Source organism: Salvia splendens, chromosome 1, assembly GCF_004379255.2.
Source record: "Salvia splendens isolate huo1 chromosome 1, SspV2, whole genome shotgun sequence".
NCBI lineage: Eukaryota > Viridiplantae > Streptophyta > Magnoliopsida > Lamiales > Lamiaceae > Salvia > Salvia splendens.
The window spans coordinates 159,059-181,499 of NC_056032.1; the positions used below are offsets into that span (position 1 = coordinate 159,059).

The 22,441-nt window shown below is 35.9% G+C and overlaps 3 protein-coding genes across 13 annotated transcripts; 1 reads left to right on the plus strand and 2 right to left on the minus strand.

Moving 5' to 3' along the window:
• Nucleotides 1–1,755: 1,755 nt before the first annotated feature.
• LOC121805683 (60S ribosomal protein L22-2-like) lies at nt 1,756–3,778 on the minus strand. 2 transcript variants are annotated; one of them, XM_042205635.1, is made up of 3 exons: nt 3,651–3,778; nt 3,305–3,553; nt 1,756–2,134 (listed from the first exon to the last, which is right to left on the minus strand). In XM_042205635.1, exons 2-3 carry the CDS (start codon nt 3,538–3,540, stop codon nt 1,990–1,992), a joined length of 381 nt encoding a protein of 126 aa, XP_042061569.1. In that variant the 5' UTR covers nt 3,541–3,553; nt 3,651–3,778; the 3' UTR covers nt 1,756–1,989. The 2 variants fall into 2 exon arrangements, with proteins under 2 accessions (XP_042061569.1, XP_042061575.1); XM_042205641.1 differs by having other exon boundaries at nt 3,630–3,765.
• Nucleotides 3,779–3,843: 65 nt separating this feature from the next.
• Nucleotides 3,844–5,819, plus strand: LOC121805667 (outer envelope pore protein 16-4, chloroplastic-like). 2 transcript variants are annotated; one of them, XM_042205617.1, is made up of 7 exons: nt 3,844–4,053; nt 4,144–4,195; nt 4,520–4,551; nt 4,651–4,684; nt 4,873–4,940; nt 5,217–5,292; nt 5,580–5,819. In XM_042205617.1, the coding sequence occupies exons 1-7, from the start codon at nt 3,982–3,984 to the stop codon at nt 5,666–5,668; spliced, it is 423 nt and encodes a 140-aa protein (XP_042061551.1). In that variant the 5' UTR covers nt 3,844–3,981; the 3' UTR covers nt 5,669–5,819. The 2 variants fall into 2 exon arrangements, with proteins under 2 accessions (XP_042061551.1, XP_042061558.1); XM_042205624.1 differs by having other exon boundaries at nt 3,846–4,053; nt 5,217–5,819.
• Nucleotides 5,820–9,676: 3,857 nt separating this feature from the next.
• LOC121805698 (DExH-box ATP-dependent RNA helicase DExH8-like) lies at nt 9,677–22,441 on the minus strand. Of its 9 annotated transcripts, XM_042205709.1 has the most exons (18): nt 22,188–22,325; nt 21,496–21,617; nt 21,312–21,404; nt 20,850–21,027; nt 19,405–19,578; nt 19,140–19,287; nt 18,560–18,874; nt 18,258–18,404; nt 18,002–18,182; nt 17,377–17,657; nt 17,160–17,279; nt 16,925–17,060; nt 16,589–16,857; nt 16,313–16,507; nt 15,015–15,542; nt 14,687–14,901; nt 11,465–11,517; nt 9,677–9,923 (listed from the first exon to the last, which is right to left on the minus strand). In XM_042205709.1, exons 4-18 carry the CDS (start codon nt 20,927–20,929, stop codon nt 9,727–9,729), a joined length of 3,039 nt encoding a protein of 1,012 aa, XP_042061643.1. In that variant the 5' UTR covers nt 20,930–21,027; nt 21,312–21,404; nt 21,496–21,617; nt 22,188–22,325; the 3' UTR covers nt 9,677–9,726. The 9 variants fall into 9 exon arrangements, with proteins under 9 accessions (XP_042061643.1, XP_042061634.1, XP_042061586.1 ...); XM_042205700.1 differs by lacking the exon at nt 21,312–21,404; XM_042205652.1 differs by lacking the exons at nt 21,312–21,404; nt 21,496–21,617 and having other exon boundaries at nt 22,188–22,441.

A 22,441-nucleotide genomic window follows, 5' to 3' on the forward strand; every position in this document is an offset into this window, starting at 1 on the left:
TGTGTTTGTTGATAAATGATAGAAAAAGATAGAAAAAAGATGCAAAAAGGCCAAGGTGTAGCAGCCTCTGTTTGAGCTCATTCTGCCAGCAAGTTTGAAGTCCAATCAGTGCTCACTACATGTCATTTTCTTCGTCTTCGAAAGAGCTTCGCGTGGATACCTTAAACGTCTCAATCGGAGTTCTGTAGAGAAAGTTATTACAATTCTACGAACATTGCGCAATGCAGTCAAAGCTGACGGAAATTTGGGCGGAAATTCAAGAAAGAGAATAAATTATTAAATTGTGAAACCAAATCTCTCTCATTTCTTGTGGGCACGAAAATAACCAAGACTAACCCTTTTTCTAGCCTATAAATACTCCTAAACCTAATTCATAATCCTCATCTCAGAGCCTCCAATCCTACTCCCTCTCTACACTTTCTTCCATTCCATATTCCATACATAATTCATCCATCTTCCATTGGAGCGGAGCCCTGCAGATCCAGGTAAGAGAAGACTGAAGATTGAAGATTCAACCTTGGTTTTATCAATTTCTTTCATGTCTAGTACTTTTATTATTGATTTTACTACTTGTTTATGAGTAGTTAAACATCATTTTTTGATTTTTTGGTGAAGACTATTATGAACATGTTTTGATTTATTGAATTGAACCTTTTTCCTAGCTCTTGTGACTGTTTTGCTTGTTCTCGTGCTTTTATTGTTCTTTTGTCTAGCCAACTTTAGAACTATGTCCGTTTAACTAGATTAATCGAGAGATAGCTAGTTTTACGTGGTAAGAGGAACGAGTACAACACATAGGTTTATCTGCACTCGAGAGAGGGGACCCTTTGTGAGGACTTGAGTCTTAGGAACTTAAGGAGTTAGAATCTAATCTATTGGAATTAGACTTTGATAGTTAAAGTCTAATCTACTTGATAGGTGCACTTGAGAGAGGGCTTCTGAAAATCGCGACTTTCCTAATAATCCTGGAGACACATAAAGGTAAAGGTTCTGTGAGATTAATCATCATTACGTCGTAGTAGTTGGATCATAAAACTCTACTTTCTTTAGCCTGTTTTGTATTGTTTTATTTTTATATTTGTTTATATTTATGTCTAGTTTATAAAACCAAAATCCAAAACTCCGTGTCTCTAGATAGTATATGACGCATAGTATATGATAGCCCTGTGTTCGATATCCCGGTACTGACCTTTAGCTATACTAGTTCTACCATGTAAACTTGCAAGTATTTTTAGTGCTAATAAATAGTGCATCATCAACCTGCTCCCCGCTCTGCCCGGAAGAATTTGCAAGCGCGTGGGTCGGCACATTGTACCACTTGTGATCCTAGAGGAAATGCCCACGAATTATGGGGGTTTTAAGGATAAGGTAAGGGGTTTGGATGTGGGGAACACTGTCGAGGCGTTGGATAGGTTGAACTTTGAAGAGAGGGGATTGCTGTATGTTCAAATTTTCTCTCCAGCAGTTGCATCGCATTCTTTCAATTGAGAAATGGAAATGGAAGAATTTGAGTTATTATCTTGTTTCATGATAGAGTCAAACTCAAACATATCATAATATCCTCCATCTCACAATGAAGGCCGTATATATATGCAAAACAATCTTGGACTTGAGACGCCTAAATACAAATACTCCAATACAACCTCTACTGATGAAGCAAAGAATTCAATCAAACGAGCAATGAGAAACTGAGGTAACTGACATTGTCAATCCTCAGTGGCTCATTGTAGGAGCAGAAGCTGCATAATCTGTAGATGAGCCAAGGCATGCCAATGCCCAATATAATTAATGTAGTATTCCAGCGAGAGAGGCAATACAGCTGTACCACAAATACACTTCTTCAAAAAGGGATCTAGTTTTTTTTAAAAACAAGATAGCTAAAGTCCAAGCTCAAAATCTAGGGAATTTAGAAAACTTTGGGATGAAAGACAAAACCAACAGCAAGAAGTGATTCAAAAAGTGGAGCATCGGAAACCCCAAGCTGCTCGTTTAATCTTCTTCCTCGCCCTCTTGTTCAGCAATGTTGAAATAGCGCAGTTCATAAACATTGCGATCTTTGTTGGAAGCAATCACCCGAAGCCAATCTCTAACATTATGCTTCTTCAAGTATTTCTTAGTCAAATACTTAATATACCTGCAGATAAAAAGAGACTAAGTCCATTGAAAATGACAGAGACTGGCAGAAAATGAGAAACAAAGGGGAGCAAAAATAGAAAATATACAGCTCTATAATGCCAACTGCTATTACTTTTAAATATAAATATATATCTATATTTGATAATCTACAGCAATAACAACAATGATAATAATAAAAATAATCACTTTTTCCAAAGGCACCTAGAACATTTTTGGGTCCTTTTACTCTTCTTTAAATTCAGAGAAATACACTTATAACGCCAAAATTGTATGGTCCAGAAAAGTTTTACACCTCCCTTTTCATTTGAAAGTGCACCAACAAAGATTATAAGTAGAAATTTCATACACCAAATGTCAAGCGATGCATTTCTGAAGGTGCAAAATTTGAGAAACAAGGAATGTCATACACAGGCCATTCGACTTACAGTCACATAACAAAGTAAACAAAGTAGGTTAAGCAAACACCAAATCTAATGTTCTCCTGTTTAAATAGCTTCTCCATCTTAATCTCTCTGTTTTATCACAAGACCAGTAGTACTTATTGATCAATAATTTTTTGAATACTTATTGACCAATAATTTTTTCGAACAATGTGCAGCGGCTATACATCGTAAATGAGTTGCAGATAAGAAAAATCTATAAGCAAGATGATGGAGTACTACTTTAGTAATATAGTAGGCCATTTCATAAACTTGATCACAAACACTTAGAGATGATTTCAACCAGTTGATGCTTGCACAACCCAACAACATATACCACCCTCTATAACAGTTATAATTAATCAAAATTACCACTAGCGAATATCTATATTTTTAATTGCATAGTAAAATCTCTCCAGATTATAAGTTGTTCCACATCATATTTAATCATGTTTGAATATGAGCAAGCCAGCAGCAAGCATAAGTAGGAAATAATAAAAAAAATTTGTGCATCATAAATGGGCCAACCAATAAAAACACTAGGCCACAGATATCTGTTAAGAATTCAAACTTTTACTCGCATAATATGCATAGAAAAGCTCTACGCTCTATCACTAAATCCTGCATTCAGAAAAGCAGACATATATGTACAAGCAGTCAACATAAACTCCAACCTTTACGAGATCTACTATTATTATTAACAAAACCAGGAGTACGAATAATAAATTTAACTGAAAAAATTAGTTCACCTCTTGGAGAAAGCAGAATCGGCAGTGACGGTGATCTTGCTTTTCTCACGAGTTACGGTGACCGAATCCCCGAGAGCGCCGGCTTTTCCGCCGACCTTGATTCTTTCCTGCAAAAACTTCTCGAGCGAGGCAATCTCCATAATCTTATCCTCCACCGGCTTCGTGCAATCGATCACGAAGGTCGCTCCCTTCTTCTTCCCACCTTTGGCTCCCGCCGGCGCCGCACCTTTGCTCATTTTCGCCGCTTTCCTGCAACCGAATCAGAAATTTTCAAATTGAGCTCGTGCGAGCTTAGATACATGTCATTAGAGGCGAAAGTAGTTACTGGAGATGGAGTTGAGCTTACGTCTATTGAGTCGACCACCAACTGCGTTGTGCGTGTGTGTACGAGATGAGAGAGAGAATAAAAGAGGGAGAGCTAGGGTTTTGGTATTGTTGGGTTCCCGGGTTGATTAAACCGGGTCGTACAACAAGGGGGATGACATAGGACTACCCGTGGGCTTCCATATATGACCCAGCCCATTTATTTACTATCCAAAAGCAGGAATCATTTGGTACTCTCCTATAGTAAAAGAAATTAAACTACACAGCGGTGGCGCGCCTCTCTTCCCCGGCGGATGCTGATTGAAAAGAAGCTGCTTATCACCGTTGGAGCTAATTAATTAATCCATCAAAATATGGAGGCGAATCCAGTGGTTCACATCCCATGCTCTTCCATCGCAGTCGATTCCGTATTACGTCTAGGCTCTGTAAGTATTCTAAATCGGCGTTTTCTCGATCGAGTGGTTCGACTGTTTTTTTCTTTTTTTTTTGTGTAAAACGAACAAACTTTATTCCAGGCTGGAGCTATCTGGGGTGCTTGCTATGGCCCTTTTGATGCTAAAAGACTAGGTAAATTTGACTTCTTCTTTTGCAGTTGCTCTTTGTTTGTTTTTGTGTAAGGTGTTTGGGGGAGTTGATGAGCGGAATCATGTCTAGTTTCATACTAGTATTTCATTGTTACTTCTCAACGGCGTATATAAATTTTATGAATTTTTGTCCGCTTTTTTCAAGTGAATGTAGAAATAGGGCGAGTATGCATTTGCTAGGTGAAAGAAATAATTATTTGAGCTTTGTGTTCATTGTACTGTTTCACTGTTTAAATTGGAACTTGATTTCAATTCTTAACATTCTATTACGAATTTTGGGCTTATGTTGATTTGGGAATACTTGTAGGTCTATCTGGAAGCTACCGAGCATCGCACATTGTAAGCTTCGTTGGCACTTATCTTTATAGATTTCAACTTTTACGGTTATTTGTGATTTCTGTTAATCTAATATTTCATGCTCTATGATTCTGTTGGCAGGCCAAGACTGTTGGCAAGTGCGGGTTTTATTGCGGTAAATAATCACCCTGTCTATTTATGTCAACAGATCACTCTGTTTACTTCAAACAATTGCTAAGTAGACACCTTTGAAGAGTTATGTTCAACTTTTGGATATATCATTATTTTATTTGCTAAAATCTCACTGACCAATATTGAGAACGTTTAATGTTTATTTGTTTCTACTGTTTCTCATAATTCTAGGACTATTTGCTGCAATATTTTCTTTTTCTCACTGTGGAATACAAAGATATCGGCGCCGGAATGACTGGGTTAGTCGATATATACTTGCTTTTTTTCACTTTATGATATGGGATTCCATGTAGAAGAGTATGACAATGAATGTAGTAGATCAAATAGTACAAGTTTGTAGTTCTCAACCAATTAGCATGATGATTGAGAAAAGTCACAGTTGTCAAATTGAGTGTAGAAGGTCCATTTTATCTGGCATCTGACCATCTCGGTAGGGGTTAGTGGACAACTCATGGCCCGTAGACGATGCTGATGAATGGAATTTTGTAACCATTATTCTTTTGAAATGATTGTAGATTAATACTTTGTCAGCTGGTGTTGTTGCTGGGGCAGCTTTTGGTGCTGGAACCCGGAACTGGAAACAAGTCGCTGGTATTACTGGGCTGTCTTGTACATTTTTTCAGTTAGTTAAAGACTCAAAATCTGTATGATGCTTAATCTTCAAGAAGTCCATAGAGGCAAGCAAAGCAAGTCAACATGACTCTTATATTACTTTTACATCTTCCATTCCCAGTCCAGTTTTCTTCATTTGATATTCATTTTCTATGAAATTCTCTGCTCTACCCACTCCTGTGTATTTGGATGTGCGCTCATTTCTACCAATTGTGTTTCTGGTGCGATTGGTTTGCCACTCAGTTTTATGTAGACATTTGGCACAGGCAGCTACTCTTCTCCACAATGCAATGGAGCTCATTCAGCTCAAGCTGTCATTGATGATTACCATGCCTACGCTAGATTGAGACAGTAATGTTTGCAGCTGTGCAGTTTACTGGATTGTAAACAAAATATGGATGTTTATTTGACTGGTATCATAAGGAAGTTTTTCTGAGGTTGACTCGCATTGTAAAACTTGCTGGTTGGATTTGTTGGTATGATTTTATCGGTTCATTATCTCGTTACATCTCATATTTAACTTGATTCAAGTATATATTCGATGCATGCGGATGGTATTCAAAATGGGTCGACTATGGTTAAAAAAACAAGATTAAATTAGTACTGTATTGGTTTTCTAGAATACATTCTTTTCTGAAAGTATAGAATACTTTAAATCTGAAAGTATACGCAAGTGAGGTTTGATATTCAAACAGGTGAAAGAAAGTACAAGGAAATGAGGTTTCTATCATTTATTTGATTTGATATATCAGTAACGGTAAAAAAAATATTACTCGACGATACGCATTTGTCATGCCAAATCACTTGTTATATAATCTCAAAGTGGAAATAAATAAGTGGCCATACTAAGCACACAACACAAGCATATTCTTGCAATGAATTGGCTATTGCAAAGTATTAGCAATAATGAGAAGCAATTGAACAAATGTATAGGCCCTACCCTAGCACTGGCTTGTGTCAATTGAGGTGGCTCGTTTGCTCCAAATTCATCGTTGCATGTATTAACATCAGTTAGAGCTGCTGATCCTTTGGTTCTTAGTGAACTGATGCTACTCCTATCTTGCTTCGGTATCAACAACTTGCACTGATTCAGTGTGTCCAAAGCATCGCCGAATACCTCAATGCATGTGTCGATTATCCCTTTGTTACTAGGATTGGACACCGTCTTGGCCACGTCTATCGAGGCTTGTGTGTCCGATACTGCATTTTCAAGTGCGATCTCAGCCAGTCCTCGAGCATCTGCTCCATTTGACCGAGGGTCAAATCTTATAACTTGACCGCATACAGAGGGATTGCTGGATCTGGTGCAAAAATCACCTATCAAATCAGCTTGGCATTGGCTTAATATTGCTAGACAAACAAAGATTATGGCCAAGTAAGACATCTTTTGTGGAGTAGTATTTACTTTTGTGGATTTCAAATTTTTTTGTTATACTTTGATTTCCAATGGAATCCTTTTATTGAGAGCGTAAACAAGTTTTATGAGTAGAAATTATGTTAATGTTGGTATTATATTTGATTTATTATTGCGTTTTACTTTGAAAAAATAGTAACGGTTAACCAAATTAATTTGTTTTGATTGCAAATCAATTGTTTGATTACAGTTACAGATGCACAAATAAAGGGATGTCCTATTTCAAAACAAATCTCTTTCCAATTTAACTACAGTACTAGTTTCCAATCCTTCATTTTCTTAGTAAACTTGGAAATTTCATATATATCTATATAGGGATGTATTCATTTGCTTTTCTCATATTTCCTCTTCTTTCCTTCTTGATCTCAACCGTCTATTTTCATCATCCTAAGGCCGAAAATATTGAACTTAAATATTACATTTTAATCAATTTTAATTCGTGTAAGGGCATATTAGGGAAATAATATGTTGGTGGTTATGGAAATTTCCATGAAATCCTCCCTGGAAGATCTTACGGTTTTTTCAGTATTCCCACGCGTTCCAGAATCAATTTTTTCCGTCTTCCATCGTTGCAATTTTTTATGTTAGTATTTTCGACGTTGCAATTGTCGACTCTCGGTTGTCGGATACTAGGTTTTTCGATCTTGGTTCGCTGGCGTTGTTGCAATCGTTTTTCTCTCAATAATGGAAGGTAATTCAATTCTTTTTTATTCGTATGCGTGTATTTGTGTATCAATCGGCGGTATGAATACCAATTCAGATCCGTTTTTTTAACCCGATACTTGTTGATCACGTATTTCGTGTATTGTTCTATATTGCGAAAAAATTTTTGCCCAGGTTTCAATTGTTGTCCGATAGGTTCTTGTTATGGCCTGTGGTTGCCCAATTTTGGGGGATTGCTGATTTAGTATAGGGTGAGAGACAAAACCATGATGATGGCCCGTTAGTATGTATCAGTACTTGTGGGTGTAGATAACGGCGTTGCTAGTGTAGTACTGTAATTTTATACTAACAATACACCAAATAGTAATGTATAATGAATTATATAGACTATACAATGCGTAATATATGAAATGCCATGTACAGGATAGAGTAAATAATGAGCGACCGCGATTATGAAACATTCCTTCAGGGTTTCGCTCTCGGCTTATCTAGGGTAGTAGTTTAAAACGATACATGTAATGCACAAAATGATGAAGTATAAAGAATTTTTTTGACTATATAATGCATAATACGTGAGCGGCAATGTATAGGGTATAAGTATTGGGTTGTAGTATTGATGTTGGCACATGTTTCTTGTTTCCCCAAGGGTTTAATAAGCCTAGGGGCTAGGGTATAGTACGTACACATTGATAACAACGTTTAAGAATAGCTTGTGTTTGACCTATAACTAAATCACGTAAGTTTCCAATGTACATAGTATACTGAATAAAGTTGGTACCAATGATGCACCAATTGAATACGCGTAATGGATTATATTGTCTGTATAATGCATAATATGTTATTTGCAATGTATAGGATGTACGAATAAATATAGGACCGCTAGTATTCGTCGTTCCTCTAGGGCTTAAATATCGGTTAGTAGTTTTGATATTTGGCACACGTTTCTTGTTTTGGGTAGGGTATAGTATGTACACATTAAAAACAACGTTTAAGAATAGCGTGCGTTTGACATATACATAAATCACGTAATTGTCCAATTTAAATATTTTACCGAATAAATTTATGAAAATCGTGCATTAATTGTCAGCATATTACATGGCAACGTTGTACTTTTATGCTGACCCATTTTTTTTTCCTATTCTGTACAGTGGTTGTTATACCTGAATGTTCTCCCGAGCTGAAGCATGTGGTTGGTCAGAAATTCCATTCATTGGAATTTACTTTCACTTTTTACGAGATATATGCCCGCGTAGTTGGATTTGATACGCGCAAACAAGCGATGAGGAAGGGTGAAAAAAATTCTGGAGAAATACTGTGAAAGCCGATGGATGAAGACTCCCTTAGCCAAGGCTGTACATGGGGAGTTTCAGGATCCCCTGCTTACCCATTCCTCCGTTGACGATAGGCAAACTGTGTCTAAGCAGGCGATTTCGATGTTTTATGGGTTTCTTAGACGGTTTGAGTTCGACATCGAGGTGTTACGTGCATTCGTAGGTTGCGTCGAAGAACTTGACAACACTGTTCTTTTTTTGGTCATATATTTCTCGTTAGTCGAATGGTTGTAATAGAAATTCAAGGTTTACTTGCTTTTTGAGAACCATTTTTTGGTTTGTTAGTAGATTTTAAACTGGTCACTTACTCTATTAATAAGCATTAGTTTAACTCAATCTCTCTTTCCCGAGAGCCCGCTGATATAAAGATATGATCTATTGCAAATAATGCAATTATATAAAGATATGATGCAAAGCATTTTTAGTCGTTTTCTGTATATGGCTTAATATACTTAGTGTATAATATATAAGTGCATTATATGATGCAGAAATTGCATTATGTACAATGCTTTATACATTATGGGGTGTACATTTAGCATTATGAGAGTTAACAGTAAACCTATGTAGTCAATTAAAATAATGCACACTAATTTTTAAGTTGATACGTGCTGACATAGGTTGCTATATAATTTAATATCCCAAACGCAAGTTAACGACATAAACTATAAAATTTAATCCATGTGACTTACCACAAAACCAATTCACCCAAATACACACACAAAGTTTAATAATGCATAATCTTTTATAAATAATGCCATTATATGCATATATGATGCACAACATATTGAGTCGAATTCTGTATATGGATTAATATATTTAGTGTATAATATACAAATGCATTATTTAGTGTAGGCATTGCATTATGCACAAGGATTTGTACATTATGTGGTTTATGTTCAGGATTATGAGAGTTAATCGTACATCTACATAGATAAATAAAATAATACACACTGGATTGCAAATTAACGTAAACCGCGTTTAAAATAAATGCAATTTGAATAAACATCATTCACATACTGTTCGGCTGAATGTTCGCCTACAGTACAGACGATCACTCTTTCGTCCCTTAATCTGTTTTTGTTCACCATCACCTGCGGACGTACTAGGGACACCCTCTGCCAACCTATCCCTCAACTTCTTAGCCAACGCAACTGGAATAACATCATCTACTGCATCGTCGATTTCTGTTCTTAGACGCTTCTCTGAAATTGAACAAACAAAGTAATCTATCATAACGTTTTCAATAAAGTAGACTACAAAATGCTTACAGATGTTTACATATTAATGCATATATCATATGAATTAATGAATAACACAACCTAATAATGCATTAAATATTACAAACAATGCATTGTTTCAACATGAAAATGCACATGTGTTACACACAAAATTTATTAAACTATATACATAATAACACTCATATAATGCAGACAAGTCTACAAATAAATGCACTATTACAGTTCCACAATGCATTGCTCACACAACATAACAAAAAAAGTTCATCCTGACTGATCATATATTACAACACATCCAATACCCTCCCTACCTAATGCATATTTTTGTAAACATAATGCATTGACTATACTAAAATATGCACATATGAACTGATAATGCATCTTCTCAAAATGAAAATGCACTGGGGTTACACACAAAATGTATTAAACTATATAAATAATATCATGCATATAATGCAGACAATACTACAAAAAATTGCAAGATTACAGTTGCACAATGCATTGCCCACTCAATATAATACAAAAAACACATCCTGACTGAGCATATATTACAACACACCCAATATCCCGAGTGATGCAAAATTTAGTACACATAATGCATAAATTATGTTCCAAAATGCATAGTCTATACTAAAAAATGCACATCCAATACCCTACCTAATGCATATTTTTGTAACCATAATGCATAAATTATGTTCCATAATGCATTGTCTATACGAAAATATGCACATAGGAACTGATAATGCATCTTCTCAAAATGAAAATGCACAGGGGTTACACACAAAATGTATTAAACTATATAAATAATACCATGCATATAATGCAGACAATACTTCAAAAAATTGCAAGATTACAGTTGCACAATGCATTGCCCACTCAATATAATACAAAAAAACGCATCCTGACTGAACATATATTACAACACTCCCAATATCCCGAGTGATGCAAAATTTAGTACACATAATGGATAAATTATGTTCCAAAATGCATAGTCTATACTAAAAAATGCACATCCAATACCCTACCTAATGCATATTTTTGTAACCATAATGCATAAATTATGTTCCATAATGCATTGTCTATACTAAAATATGCACATAGGAACTGATAATGCATCTTCTCAAAATGAAAATGCACAGGAGTTACACACAAAATGTATTAAACTATATAAATAATAACATGCATATAATGTAGCCCATACTAAAAAAATGTAAGATTACATTTGCACAATGCATTGCCCACACAACATAATAAAAAAATGAATCCTAACTGAGCATATATTACAACACTCCCAATATCCCGAGTGATGCTAAATTTAGTACACATAATGCATAAATTATGGTCCATAATGCATAGTCTATACTAAAAAATGCACATATGAACTATTTCCTGTTTTAGTCACCACACCACAAAACATGGATAATGCAGAATCAACCGAGTTGCTAATACCCTTTCACACAATCAACAAATAAGATATTGAATTGCATAAGGTTTGACGCAAATTTTACCTGCAGCCTCTGATACTTGAGAGAGCGGTATGCCTCTCTTAGGCATTTTGGATCTGGCAGAAAACAAAAAACATAATATACTGGGATTCATGACTATTTAACCGAACCCAATGTGTAGACGACAGATTCAGAGAAAACCATAAATAAACAACAAGTTATGTCTGAAATTTATGATCCTCGACATATTCAAAGTTTCAATTATAACTATTCGTGTCTGCAAAATCACGAAACAAAAATACCGGAATCCCTTTTCAAAACTACCTAGTCGAAAGGTATCGGTGTTTTGGAGCAGATGTTAGCGCCGGTGGCTAGTTGTCGCCGAACGCGTGGTAGATTGCTGTTAATTCTTCACACAAGGCGAAGGGGAGTGAGATCTAGGGTTTTCGGTAGTGGAGAGAGTGGAGGGAGTGGTTTCGGATGTGTGATTAACGAATGAGAAAAGATGAATAGACGGATTGTTTCAAATCCCTCAAAATTCGCAATTAACAAAATATGGTGGTTCATTTTCTGCCGAATGTCTATATTACCCCTGTAATGCATAACGACACCTTCTATAATGCAACGCGGAACTAGATTTGTAGAATCAATCTGATTCGTTGATGCATAAGATCTAACGCGTAATATTAAGAAGAGAAAATGATCTTAGGGATGAAAAGGAGAATAATGCTCCCCTATATATATATATATATATATATATATATATATATATATATATATAAATAGGGGTGCATTATAATGATAACTCCAATATGTGTGATAACCCTATAACTAAATCTCCACCACACATTTTAAAAATATGTGGTCTGGATTTAATCTAACAAAACTACCATTTTATCAAATAAAACTATCATATTTCGGATATATTAAGGGCAAAATTGTCATTTAGTTATAAAATTGGGCGGGTAAGAAGAAAACGTGAATTAAACACTGCATTCAATTTCTCTCACACTCAAACCCTCCGAATCGCATTTCAAACCCTTGCTTCTTCAGTTTCGAAGGAAAAATCATCCAAATTCTGGAATGTGTCGAAGGAAAACGCTCAAGCATCATCGAAGGAAGGCTGGATTAAGTTTATTACTTATTTCACTTTTGTTTTTGCTCGATTTTATCATTTTGCCAGAGATTCTCGTTTTTTTTAGATTCTATAGTTTTTTAGTGTAGATTTAGAGTTACATATGACAGCATGATGAATTTACTTTGAATTTACTTCATACTTGGTTTTGTATCATCAATTCATGCCTTATTCCATGATGAATTATTGTTTTAAATTATAAAATGATAGTTTCAGGGGATAAAATGATAGTTTCAAATGATAAAATGATACCAGTGATAGAAATCAACTGCTTCTACTAATGTATTTAATTTCATACCAATCATTGGCTTCAAAGCATCATCACAAACAGGAATGTACATACCTACAAATCAGTAAAACTATCATTTTATCAACTCAGAGTGTCATTCTATCCGGCAAAACTATCATTTTATCAACTCAGAGTATCATTCTATCAGGCAAAACTATCATTCTATGCAGTAAACCTAACATTTATAAGCCAAAAGTATCATGTTAACACATAATCGGCAATGCATAATATGTCATTTTGTCAGGTTAAAGTATCATTTTATCAACTTATATGCAAAATTGTAAATATCTTCCCGGTCACAATTATGCGAGAAATATGGAAACAAAATCTGGAGATTATGGAATAATAAACCAAATCGGAAGAAAATCTGGAGCCTATGTAAATAAAATAGGCGAGAAATATGGAAACAAAATCGCTGAGAAGAGAGAATCGAACTGAGAGATAGTGAAAGAATGGAGCGAAATTCAGAAATTAAATGAGGGAAATGACATATTTAGCCTCTGCGACTTTTTTATGTAGTAAATTTAAGTTTGAATCTCAACCACAAGATTAGAAAATATGTGTGGTTCAGATTTGATTATAGAGTTATTACGTGATTTAGGGGTTATCATATGATCACAACTATATATATATATATATATATATATATATATATTCATCGCCAGTGATTAGTCATTTCCTTATTTGCATTATATATTCGATTAAAAATAAATATTACTCCTATAAATAAGGTGACGGGATTTTTTTATCGCATTTCAAGGCTAGCAAGCACAAGTTACCGGCCGATCTCCCCTCTTGTTGCTAAAAGTTCCTAGTGCAAATAAACATGTTTTGGCTAATAGTATGACTAGTTATATTTCGAAAAAGTTTATTTATAATGCAAATTTAGTTTATAGCCTGTATTTTACTAAACCAATAATATACTAATTTGGAGTAGAAAATACAACTCCCCCCACCCTATAATATTAGAAATTTAGAATACTTCTTTTTACTTGTCACGAGTTTTAAAAAAATGTAATAAAAAAAGTTAGTGAAAAATTAATAAAATATGAGTCATATTTTATATATTAATTTTATAATATAAATAAAATGAATTAATGAATGTGTAAAAATAAAAAAAATTGACCGAAAATAGCAAAAAAAGAACTCTTATTGTGGGACAATAATGTTTACTGAATTTATTAGAAAAATAATAAAGCAAAAAGGTGTGAAAACTAAAATAATAGAGAAAATAAAATATTTAAAAAAATACAAATGAATTAATTTATGGAAAAAGAGAAGGCAACTAAACAGGTGATTTGTCATTTTATTTATTAATTTTTAATTAGAAAAAGTTGAAGCACTAATTATCGTTGATGAAGTATTGTTCCCATCATTATAGTATTAATAGTTGTACAGCGAACTCAAAATGATGAAGATGAGCTCAGACTTAATTCTGCCAAACGACTTGATATCAAATGCCGGAAAATAGTCGTTGTCACAAAATCCTTGATTAGATTTGTCGACTGAGGGTGGGACCAGCCACTCTTTTGGTACCATGATAGTATTACGACTGAATAGGAATAGGAATAGGAATAGGAATAGGAATAGGAATAGGAATAGGAATAGGAATAGGAATAGGAAATGAAATAAAGCCATTCACAAAAAGACAACATAAAAGTTAGTTATAGTATCTCTCTGCCTCCTGTGTCGAAATGGATATCAAAACCCAGAAATATGTCTCTTCTCCAGCGGAAACCAGGACAAGTTAAACACTGCCAGTAATGCCGCATGAGTATATACACATTTTTTTTATAAAAGTATCTATCACCGGATAACCTCTGTGAAACAATCTGCCACAGTTAAAAATGAAACTACTTACAGTTTATCACCATGTAGCTGCTGGCAGAGTAAAGCTTTAAAGTCACCAAACTGTATGTCCGAGGGTGGGTACAGTTCAAAAACGTAAGAGATGGGCTTTGATACCAACATCGACTTTTTCGTGGTAACCTCATCAAACAACTCCCCGAAGCTTGATTCATCAAACCCAACTGATGCTTTAAGAAAGAAAAAGCTTTCCCTAGCCAGTTTTTCCACCTGATACAACATTGAAACACTCAATATATACACATCAAATAAGACCCAAATGTAAGACTGATAGTGCCTGACCTCCATATGTAAGGACTCAACCAAATGCTCATTTCAATTACCTCTAAGTTTGAAAATCTCATATTGTTCATGGTCAGGATAACATGCACTTCCTTCAGGTCATCTGCCAAAATCCGGATGGCTAGATAACTGAAAAAAGTTTGTACCAGTTTCTTCAGGTGTCCTTCCCCATATTCAGGACCAAATCTAGGAAACCAGAGCACACATTTGACTTTACTCCACGGAATCAGATTGTTTGCTTCTGTAGATATGATCGTTTCGCACGGGTGGCTAAGTCCCCACAGAACCTTTATGCTTTTCATCGGTGAATCGATAGGGAAGGGATCAGTCTCGGAAGTGGTGGATATTATAGAGGAACGATTGTATAGTTGAGCAAAGTATGAAGAAAAATGAAGTTTAATGTCATCTAATAGTAGCACACATTCATCAGAAGATGAAGGGAAGAATTGCAGAAGGAACTCTTTACTGACATCTTCATCTTCTGGGAGACACAAACTCGATTGACTAGAAGAAATAGTTATGGAATCAGCATCGTGAGAATAGAAACATGAATCCGCATAACGGCACCCCTGCAAAGATGTCCTACTCATCAAATGCAATAGCAGGAATGATAGAGTTCCGAAGTAGGAAATTTTATGGAAAAGCAAACTATTAAGTGAAACAAAATTTATTTTCAACTTAGAATACCATGAAAATCCTGAAATAGTTTACTACTGTATAGACTAAATGGTTGCTTCTCTTAGGTTTGGTGCTTATCTTATACTACATCATAGTATTACATATACACACACATATTTCTATGTATTACCAATCTCACTAGATAGATACATCAAAAGGATGAGATGTCATCACTTTCCATAAATAACTCCCTTTTACCTTCTTGCCCAAGTTCACCAGCTAGACATCTTACAGAGGTCAGGCGCATGGAGGGAAAGAGGATTACTAATTAGTTTGGATTCGTGGTCCACGAATTGTTCAAGATGAAGTTTCTTCAGGCTGTTGTTAACAGCTGCAGACATCATTCACCGGCTCCAACAGCTTTTATAGCAAGTCATCATCTTTTATGTGAAAGTGAAAAGGGAAAAAGGAAGGAAGCTGGATAAGGTTCCTATTACCAAGAAGAGAACTTAGAATGATAGAAGAAAGTAGCAAAATGCCTTGCTCTTTCAAAACCTAAGATCATTAAATGCTCTGCATCAGACCACTTGTCAGAAAGTTATATTCACAGCAGTTATTAGAGATTGGTGCCAATCATATGTGGAGACTTCATTAATTCATTATAGGCTAAAGACAACAAATTTAAGGTAAATGCATTTGCAGCAAAGGCTGGAGCATATACCTGCAATGAGAAAACGAATTTGCATATGGGTCTTTTCGCTTGAAGTGAATGAGAAAACGGGCATTGGATACCCCTGTTGCACAAGCCATTGACAAAATATCTACACAGTGCTGCACCCCCAGCAGTGTATGGTCCATTATCGTAGGTCAACGTATTCTGTTCTCTTGATACATCTTCAGTAAGCTTGATTCTCATCTATATTTAGCACGGAAATTTAAGAAGGGGTCATCTTTATGTCGCAAAAAGCTACATGTGGAAAACCAAATTGTATTTTACCTCTTTGACTATAGATTCAAACTTTCTCGCCACCTCTTCTGCATGAAAGTCATAAGGTCCAACAAAGGGAACAGCACCGCATTTCATTGTTACATTATCATGCTCAAGCTCTTCATCCTTCACTATCAAAGCATTGGCTTCCTTGCTCTCAACGAATTTGAGATTACAGGAATGATGAAAGTCAAAGGGGTCAAAATGAATTGGTATACTGTTAGACATCGCCAGAAACTTGGGTCGAAAACGGTGCACCAAATTCAGGATATCGTGATCTGCAAACAACATTTTCGGGATAAAGCAAATGAAAACCAGGTGTCATGGAGCTATGAAGAATCTTACACGTCTCATTAACAAGATTGAGAGCAGGTAGGACAAGGTTGTGAAATGAACACCACTCTTCTTCACTCTGAAGTTCCACATCTACTGCTTCATCTGACTTAACGATGTTCATGAGGTATTTAACCCGGAACTTGTCCTATACGAAAGACATTGAACTAACATGGTTAAAATGAAATAATTTGAAAATATTAGTATGATTCAAATCCAACAAAGCACATAAATGAGTAATAATTACCTTCAACATACGTTGCCAAAACTGAAATGCACAGAAGTTGCCCATGTATGACACCTCCTTCCTACCAAGGCTAGTAATCTTACTATTTCCACTATAATAATTATTGGCATATTCCGCAAACTAAAGAAATAAAGCATCACAATCAGTATATAAGAGATAGCTAGGAGGTCAGAAACCAAAAGCTAAGCTCTACCAGTAACCACTAAGCAGCTGATACCTGATTGTCCAGACCAAAAGGACGCAGAATAGGCAGAGGCTGTTGATCCAGCAATATACCAAATAGAATGCCTTCACGTACCATTCCAATATCAGCAAATTTTAGAACAAGGACAGAAGCATCAAATGACAAAGCAAAGCTGGCTAGCAGGCGTCCATAATAGGTAGGCTCATAACGTCCCCTAGAAGATGACTTCTCCAATGCACCCATGTGAACCAGCAATTCTAGTGCGTCCTCAACAATAAAAGGCTCTGGAGGATCCATGGCCTTCTGTAACAACACTAATAAAACAATACATATATCTGTCATATTTGGCAAGCATGACTGGGATATAAGATAAAAGCATTCTTCCCATTCAATCAATGTGAGACATTGAATTGACAACGGACACAAAACTTTAAGGTAATATAAGATGGTAAAACACATGAGGAATACAAGCGTGGCACAACATAGTGTAAAAGGTGATCCATTATTAGCAAATTTTATCATCTATCACTCAAAACCCATATCTGCAAGTTGCCTCACACTTTGACTCTGTTTCATGATATTGGAAGTCAATGAGAAAGGTTGTAAAACAATTATCATCTTCTCAGAGATAAAGAAGTTCAATCTAAAAGGTAATCACCTTTAGGTTCGTTAATAGCTTTAGATTCAGCACAGCATAAGAGAAGGACTTGCATTCGTAATGATAAGTTCAGAATTGCTGGAGATTCATAGTCATCCAGTTGGCCATAGAAGGAACCAGTCACGATCCGATACACAATGCCATCACAAGTCCGACCAGTTCTCCCTCTGCGTTGTTCAGCCTATGGCATGCAAAAATAAGTGTCAACAAATACCACCAAGCAAACATGAGATGAACCATACATAGGTCACTATACCTGAGATTTTGAAACCCAAACAAGCCCTGCTGAATCAGTTTTCCTACTATCGTCCCAGAATACTTGCAAAGAACGACAGGAGTCTATGACATATCCTACTTTGGGAATTGTGACTGAAGACTCTGCAATGTTTGTGGCTAGGATTACCTGCATCAACAGTGATGTTTCAGCTAAAATTAGAACATTTAAGTTTATAAATTTCTGAGATAATATTGCAGAGACGTCTTGGCTTTGAACAATGTGTATTTGTTTATCATCATCCACAAACATTACCTTGCAATGGGACATAGAACAGATATTACCTTGCGATGGGACTTCCAGATTCTCATCGCTTTGAGCGCTTGGTCAGTATCAATACTACGATGCAAAATGTGAACTTTAAAGGACTCCGCAAAGGGTTTCAGGAGAAACCACTGCTGCTCCAGTGCATAGTATGTTGGAAGAAAAACCAAAATACTCTTCCCTATATCTGGTTCATTTTTGTGAATGTGAAGCACCAAATCATGGATAAGCTTGTGCACTTCAGGATTCAGATCAGCTTGGGCCATTTTCGGGCTTGGCGCGGAACAGTATTTCAAAGAAAGATTCTCACTTTCCATTCCAAGAAGCTCACTTATCTATCAACACAGAGAGACTTTTAATAGCATAATAGCTGCTTCTGATCACAAAATCGGCATAACATTGAAATATAGAAAGTAATATATAGAAAAGATTTTGTCCACTGTTTGGGGAGTAAAAAGACAAAAAACAGAAAATAACAATATTTGGCAAGAAGGAAAAGTATGAAAATCTATTATAATTATGAACCTACGATGCCGGGAAATTTCAACTGAAAATGACCAGCATGTTGACAGAAAACCCAATAAACTCTAGTAGTGATACCTGTTCAAGGTACAATACTTCTCTTTGGAATATGGTGGTCATCTCAGTGCTTGGGATTGCCAAAACTTCTAATCTTTCATCCCTACCAAGATCCCCAAAGTATCTGCGATATCTTGAAATGTCTGCAGTGGCAGACATCAAAACCACCCTACAAACGACATGAAGGAATCAATCATATCAAGGTTCACTATCATGTTGGCTTTTGTATAGAGCTGTATATATTAGGATAACAATGAGTGATAGTTAAATGAAAAAAGCTGCTAACCTTAAGTCTTTGTTTCTAAGTAAAAACTGCTTTATGCAAACAAGAACAAGATCAGACTCCACTGATCTTTCATGCACTTCATCAAGAACAATAACTTTGTATCTAAGGGCTTTGAATCCCTTCTCTCGCATCTCGTCCAACAAAACCCCAGCTGTTTTAAAAACAATTTTGGAGCTGAAAGAGAAAATATATCTAGTCAGAAAACAATAACAGCGGCTGAATAAAGCAGCATAGACGGTGATTAATAATTACAGAGTACAGACAAATAAGAAACGACACAAGGACTTTAAGTTCAATAATAGTAAGCAGAAAGAACAGGGAAAGACCCTGATTGATGATAAATGATTAGACCGACATTCAGAACCAAGAAGATGGGTTAGAGGATAAGCTGTTGCAATATAATAAAAAGGGTAACAATACCCTACATCCTAAGGCAGGCACAAAGAGGAAAGAGACATTTAAACATGAGGTGTTCAGTACCCTGGTTTAGTGTTTCATTGATTTAAGTATCATAAGGCACACTAAGCCTTGATATCAACCATGCAAGAGTGATATGCAGAGGAGGAAAAGCCTAAAATCAGATCGAACTTGAACCACCATTATGAGATATTTGCGGCACCACATATGAGATAATGCGGACCGTTAAAGTTAAAAACCAAAAAATTGTTGTATTATTTCTACTTTAATTTCTTCAAGAGTGTAATTGCTATTCAAAGTCAATTTATAGCTCGAGTAACAATGCAAAACTAATATTCATTAATCAACTCTCAGCCAAAATTCGCAGTATACTTTTCAGAATCATTCTCCCAATGACTTGTCAATTCCACCCTAAGCCGCCTCATGATATGACGCGTAATATGAGACCTAATTAAGAAGGAAATGACATTAAAAGATCAAACTAAGTCATATAATCTAATACTCCCTCCGTCCGTGAAATGTTGTCCACTTTTGCCATTTCGGTTCATTCGCAAAATGTTGCCCACTTTGCTTTTTTTCAATTTTGGTAAATGGAGTCTCCTTTCCACTAACTCTTTACACTCACATTCTATTATAAAACTAATATATAAATGTGGAACTCACATTCCACTCACTTTTTTCACATTTCTTAAAACCCGCGTCGATTCAAATGTGGACAACATTTTGCTGACAGAGGGAGCATTCGTTTCCCCTTACTAAAGCTTACTAATCTAATGCCTATACATGGAAATTAAAGAAACCTGTTTAATAAATAAATTTGAAGTCCTACAATCATGAAATTGAAACAGATCATGAAGATCACCAAGTATCCAAGCATGGTGCTTTGGGCATTGCATATGCAGAAACACTTTCCTTGTGATCGAGGGAAGTTGACTCCCAAGAGGCCCCAAATTAATGAAATATGATTACATAATAGCCTTTGGAGGACTTACAAATTATCGCTGCAGAAACATTAACAACAAAAGTACCTAGCTGAGAAGACCCGTGAGTGACCAATGTGGTACCCGACCTCTCCACCTATTTCACAATTGCGGGCCTTTGCTACCATCCTAGCAACAGCTACAACAGCAAATCTCCTCGGTTGTGTGCAAAGTATGGGCTCTATATTTTCGTCTAGTAGGAATTGTGGGATCTGGGAGCTCTTTCCTTGAAATTGAGGAAAAAAAAATATCATAATATAAGCAGTTGATTTTAAGTAGACAACAAGAGGAATCAATATCCATGTGTAAGACCATTATGGAAATTTGAAAATAATGCAAGTAGACAAAACTAGGATGAAGAAAAATTCTATTTCTAGGAAACCACACGGCTCATAAAAGTCTACTAATGAAACAATCTATACGTACATACATAGAAAATAATTGCCAAAACACATTTACCAATCTTTGTCATGTAATCAAATGACTACTATTATAGAATAATTGATTTACAGTTTCCACATGATCCGAAAAGTGGTACTCCCTCCATCCACAAAGAGTGGGGTCTTATGACATTTTCATCTATACACCAAGAGTGTGGTACTTCTGTTTTAAGACATAATAACTCCTTATATCAGTATTTACAAAATAAACCCTGCACGTTCTTTAATTTTCGTGGGCTCAACAAACCACTAACCAATACGTATCCAACATTCAATACTGCTTGAGACTCATCTCCACTTAAAATGCATCTCCCAATATTTTTAAAACTTGTGCCATCCACTCCGCACCACACTACAGTTCATCCAGGTGAATGGCCTGACCAAGTCAAATCAAATCAATGGTACAATAACATTATTCAAGCAATGAAATGTTGCCATCATGTTTTATGCAGTTTTGCACAACAACAATTCCGTACCAGTAAAGCTGCTGTCTAAGGTATAAGAATTTAGTGAACAGCTTGATAGGCAGTGACTTGCCAAGTAAAGGACGATTTTAAAACAAGTATTGCAGAACTGAACGGAAGGAGAAGGAATTATCAAATCCAAAATTGGCAAAGGTAATCGGGAAATGAATGCAAATAAAATCGGTTTAAAACAAATGACAGATAGAACAGTTTAAAATGCATAATATCAAATGACACCAAATGCGGTTGAAGCGATAAATCAATTGCCGTAGCTAGTTTTGCTGATCATGAATACAAACCATGGAACCGGTTTCAAATGAAATTGTCGCGCAATAAACAGCGAAAGCGAAAACCAGCAGTTGGAAACAGTGGGAGAATCAAAATCAGAAGTACTGTAGTTCGGAAAAATACGAGCATCTACAGATTACAAATGCAACAACCACGTACTAAAGAACGCAAGTAAAAACAGTCAAATCAATTACCACAGCCGGTTTCGCCGACGATGAAAGTTACGCGATTCTCCAAAATCTTCTCAACAATCTTATTTCGCATCGCCGCAACCGGAAGTTCAGAGAAACTCGACTGAGGCGAGGACGGCGTCGGAGGTGACGCCATTTTTTCGACAAAAATCAGCAATCAAACTTGCAACCAGCAAAAACCCTTGCCTAGTGGAGTTGTGGCGAGGTTTTTCTGCTGTCTGAGTAAACGACGAGTCTATTCTCGTGCACCAGGGTGC

Excerpts from the sequence above, each read along its gene's own strand:
- LOC121805698 (XM_042205652.1), bottom strand. The coding sequence starts at position 22,320 with ATGGCGTCACCTCCGACGCCGTCCTCGCCTCAGTCGAGTTTCTCTGAA. Across the intron at positions 21,028-22,187 it reads CGTCGGCGAAACCGGCTGTG|GAAAGAGCTCCCAGATCCCA; the intron begins GTAATTGATTTG and ends CTCAATTTCAAG. Across the intron at positions 15,543-16,312 it reads AATTCGTTTTCTCATTGCAG|GGGTGCCGTTATGCGGATTC; the intron begins GTATATGCTCCA and ends ACATCTTTGCAG.
- LOC121805667 (XM_042205617.1), top strand. The coding sequence starts at position 3,982 with ATGGAGGCGAATCCAGTGGTTCACATCCCATGCTCTTCCATCGCAGTC. Across the intron at positions 4,685-4,872 it reads CAAGTGCGGGTTTTATTGCG|GACTATTTGCTGCAATATTT; the intron begins GTAAATAATCAC and ends TCATAATTCTAG. Across the intron at positions 5,293-5,579 it reads GAACTGGAAACAAGTCGCTG|GCAGCTACTCTTCTCCACAA; the intron begins GTATTACTGGGC and ends CATTTGGCACAG.
- LOC121805683 (XM_042205635.1), bottom strand. The coding sequence starts at position 3,540 with ATGAGCAAAGGTGCGGCGCCGGCGGGAGCCAAAGGTGGGAAGAAGAAG. Across the intron at positions 2,135-3,304 it reads GATTCTGCTTTCTCCAAGAG|GTATATTAAGTATTTGACTA; the intron begins GTGAACTAATTT and ends TTTTATCTGCAG.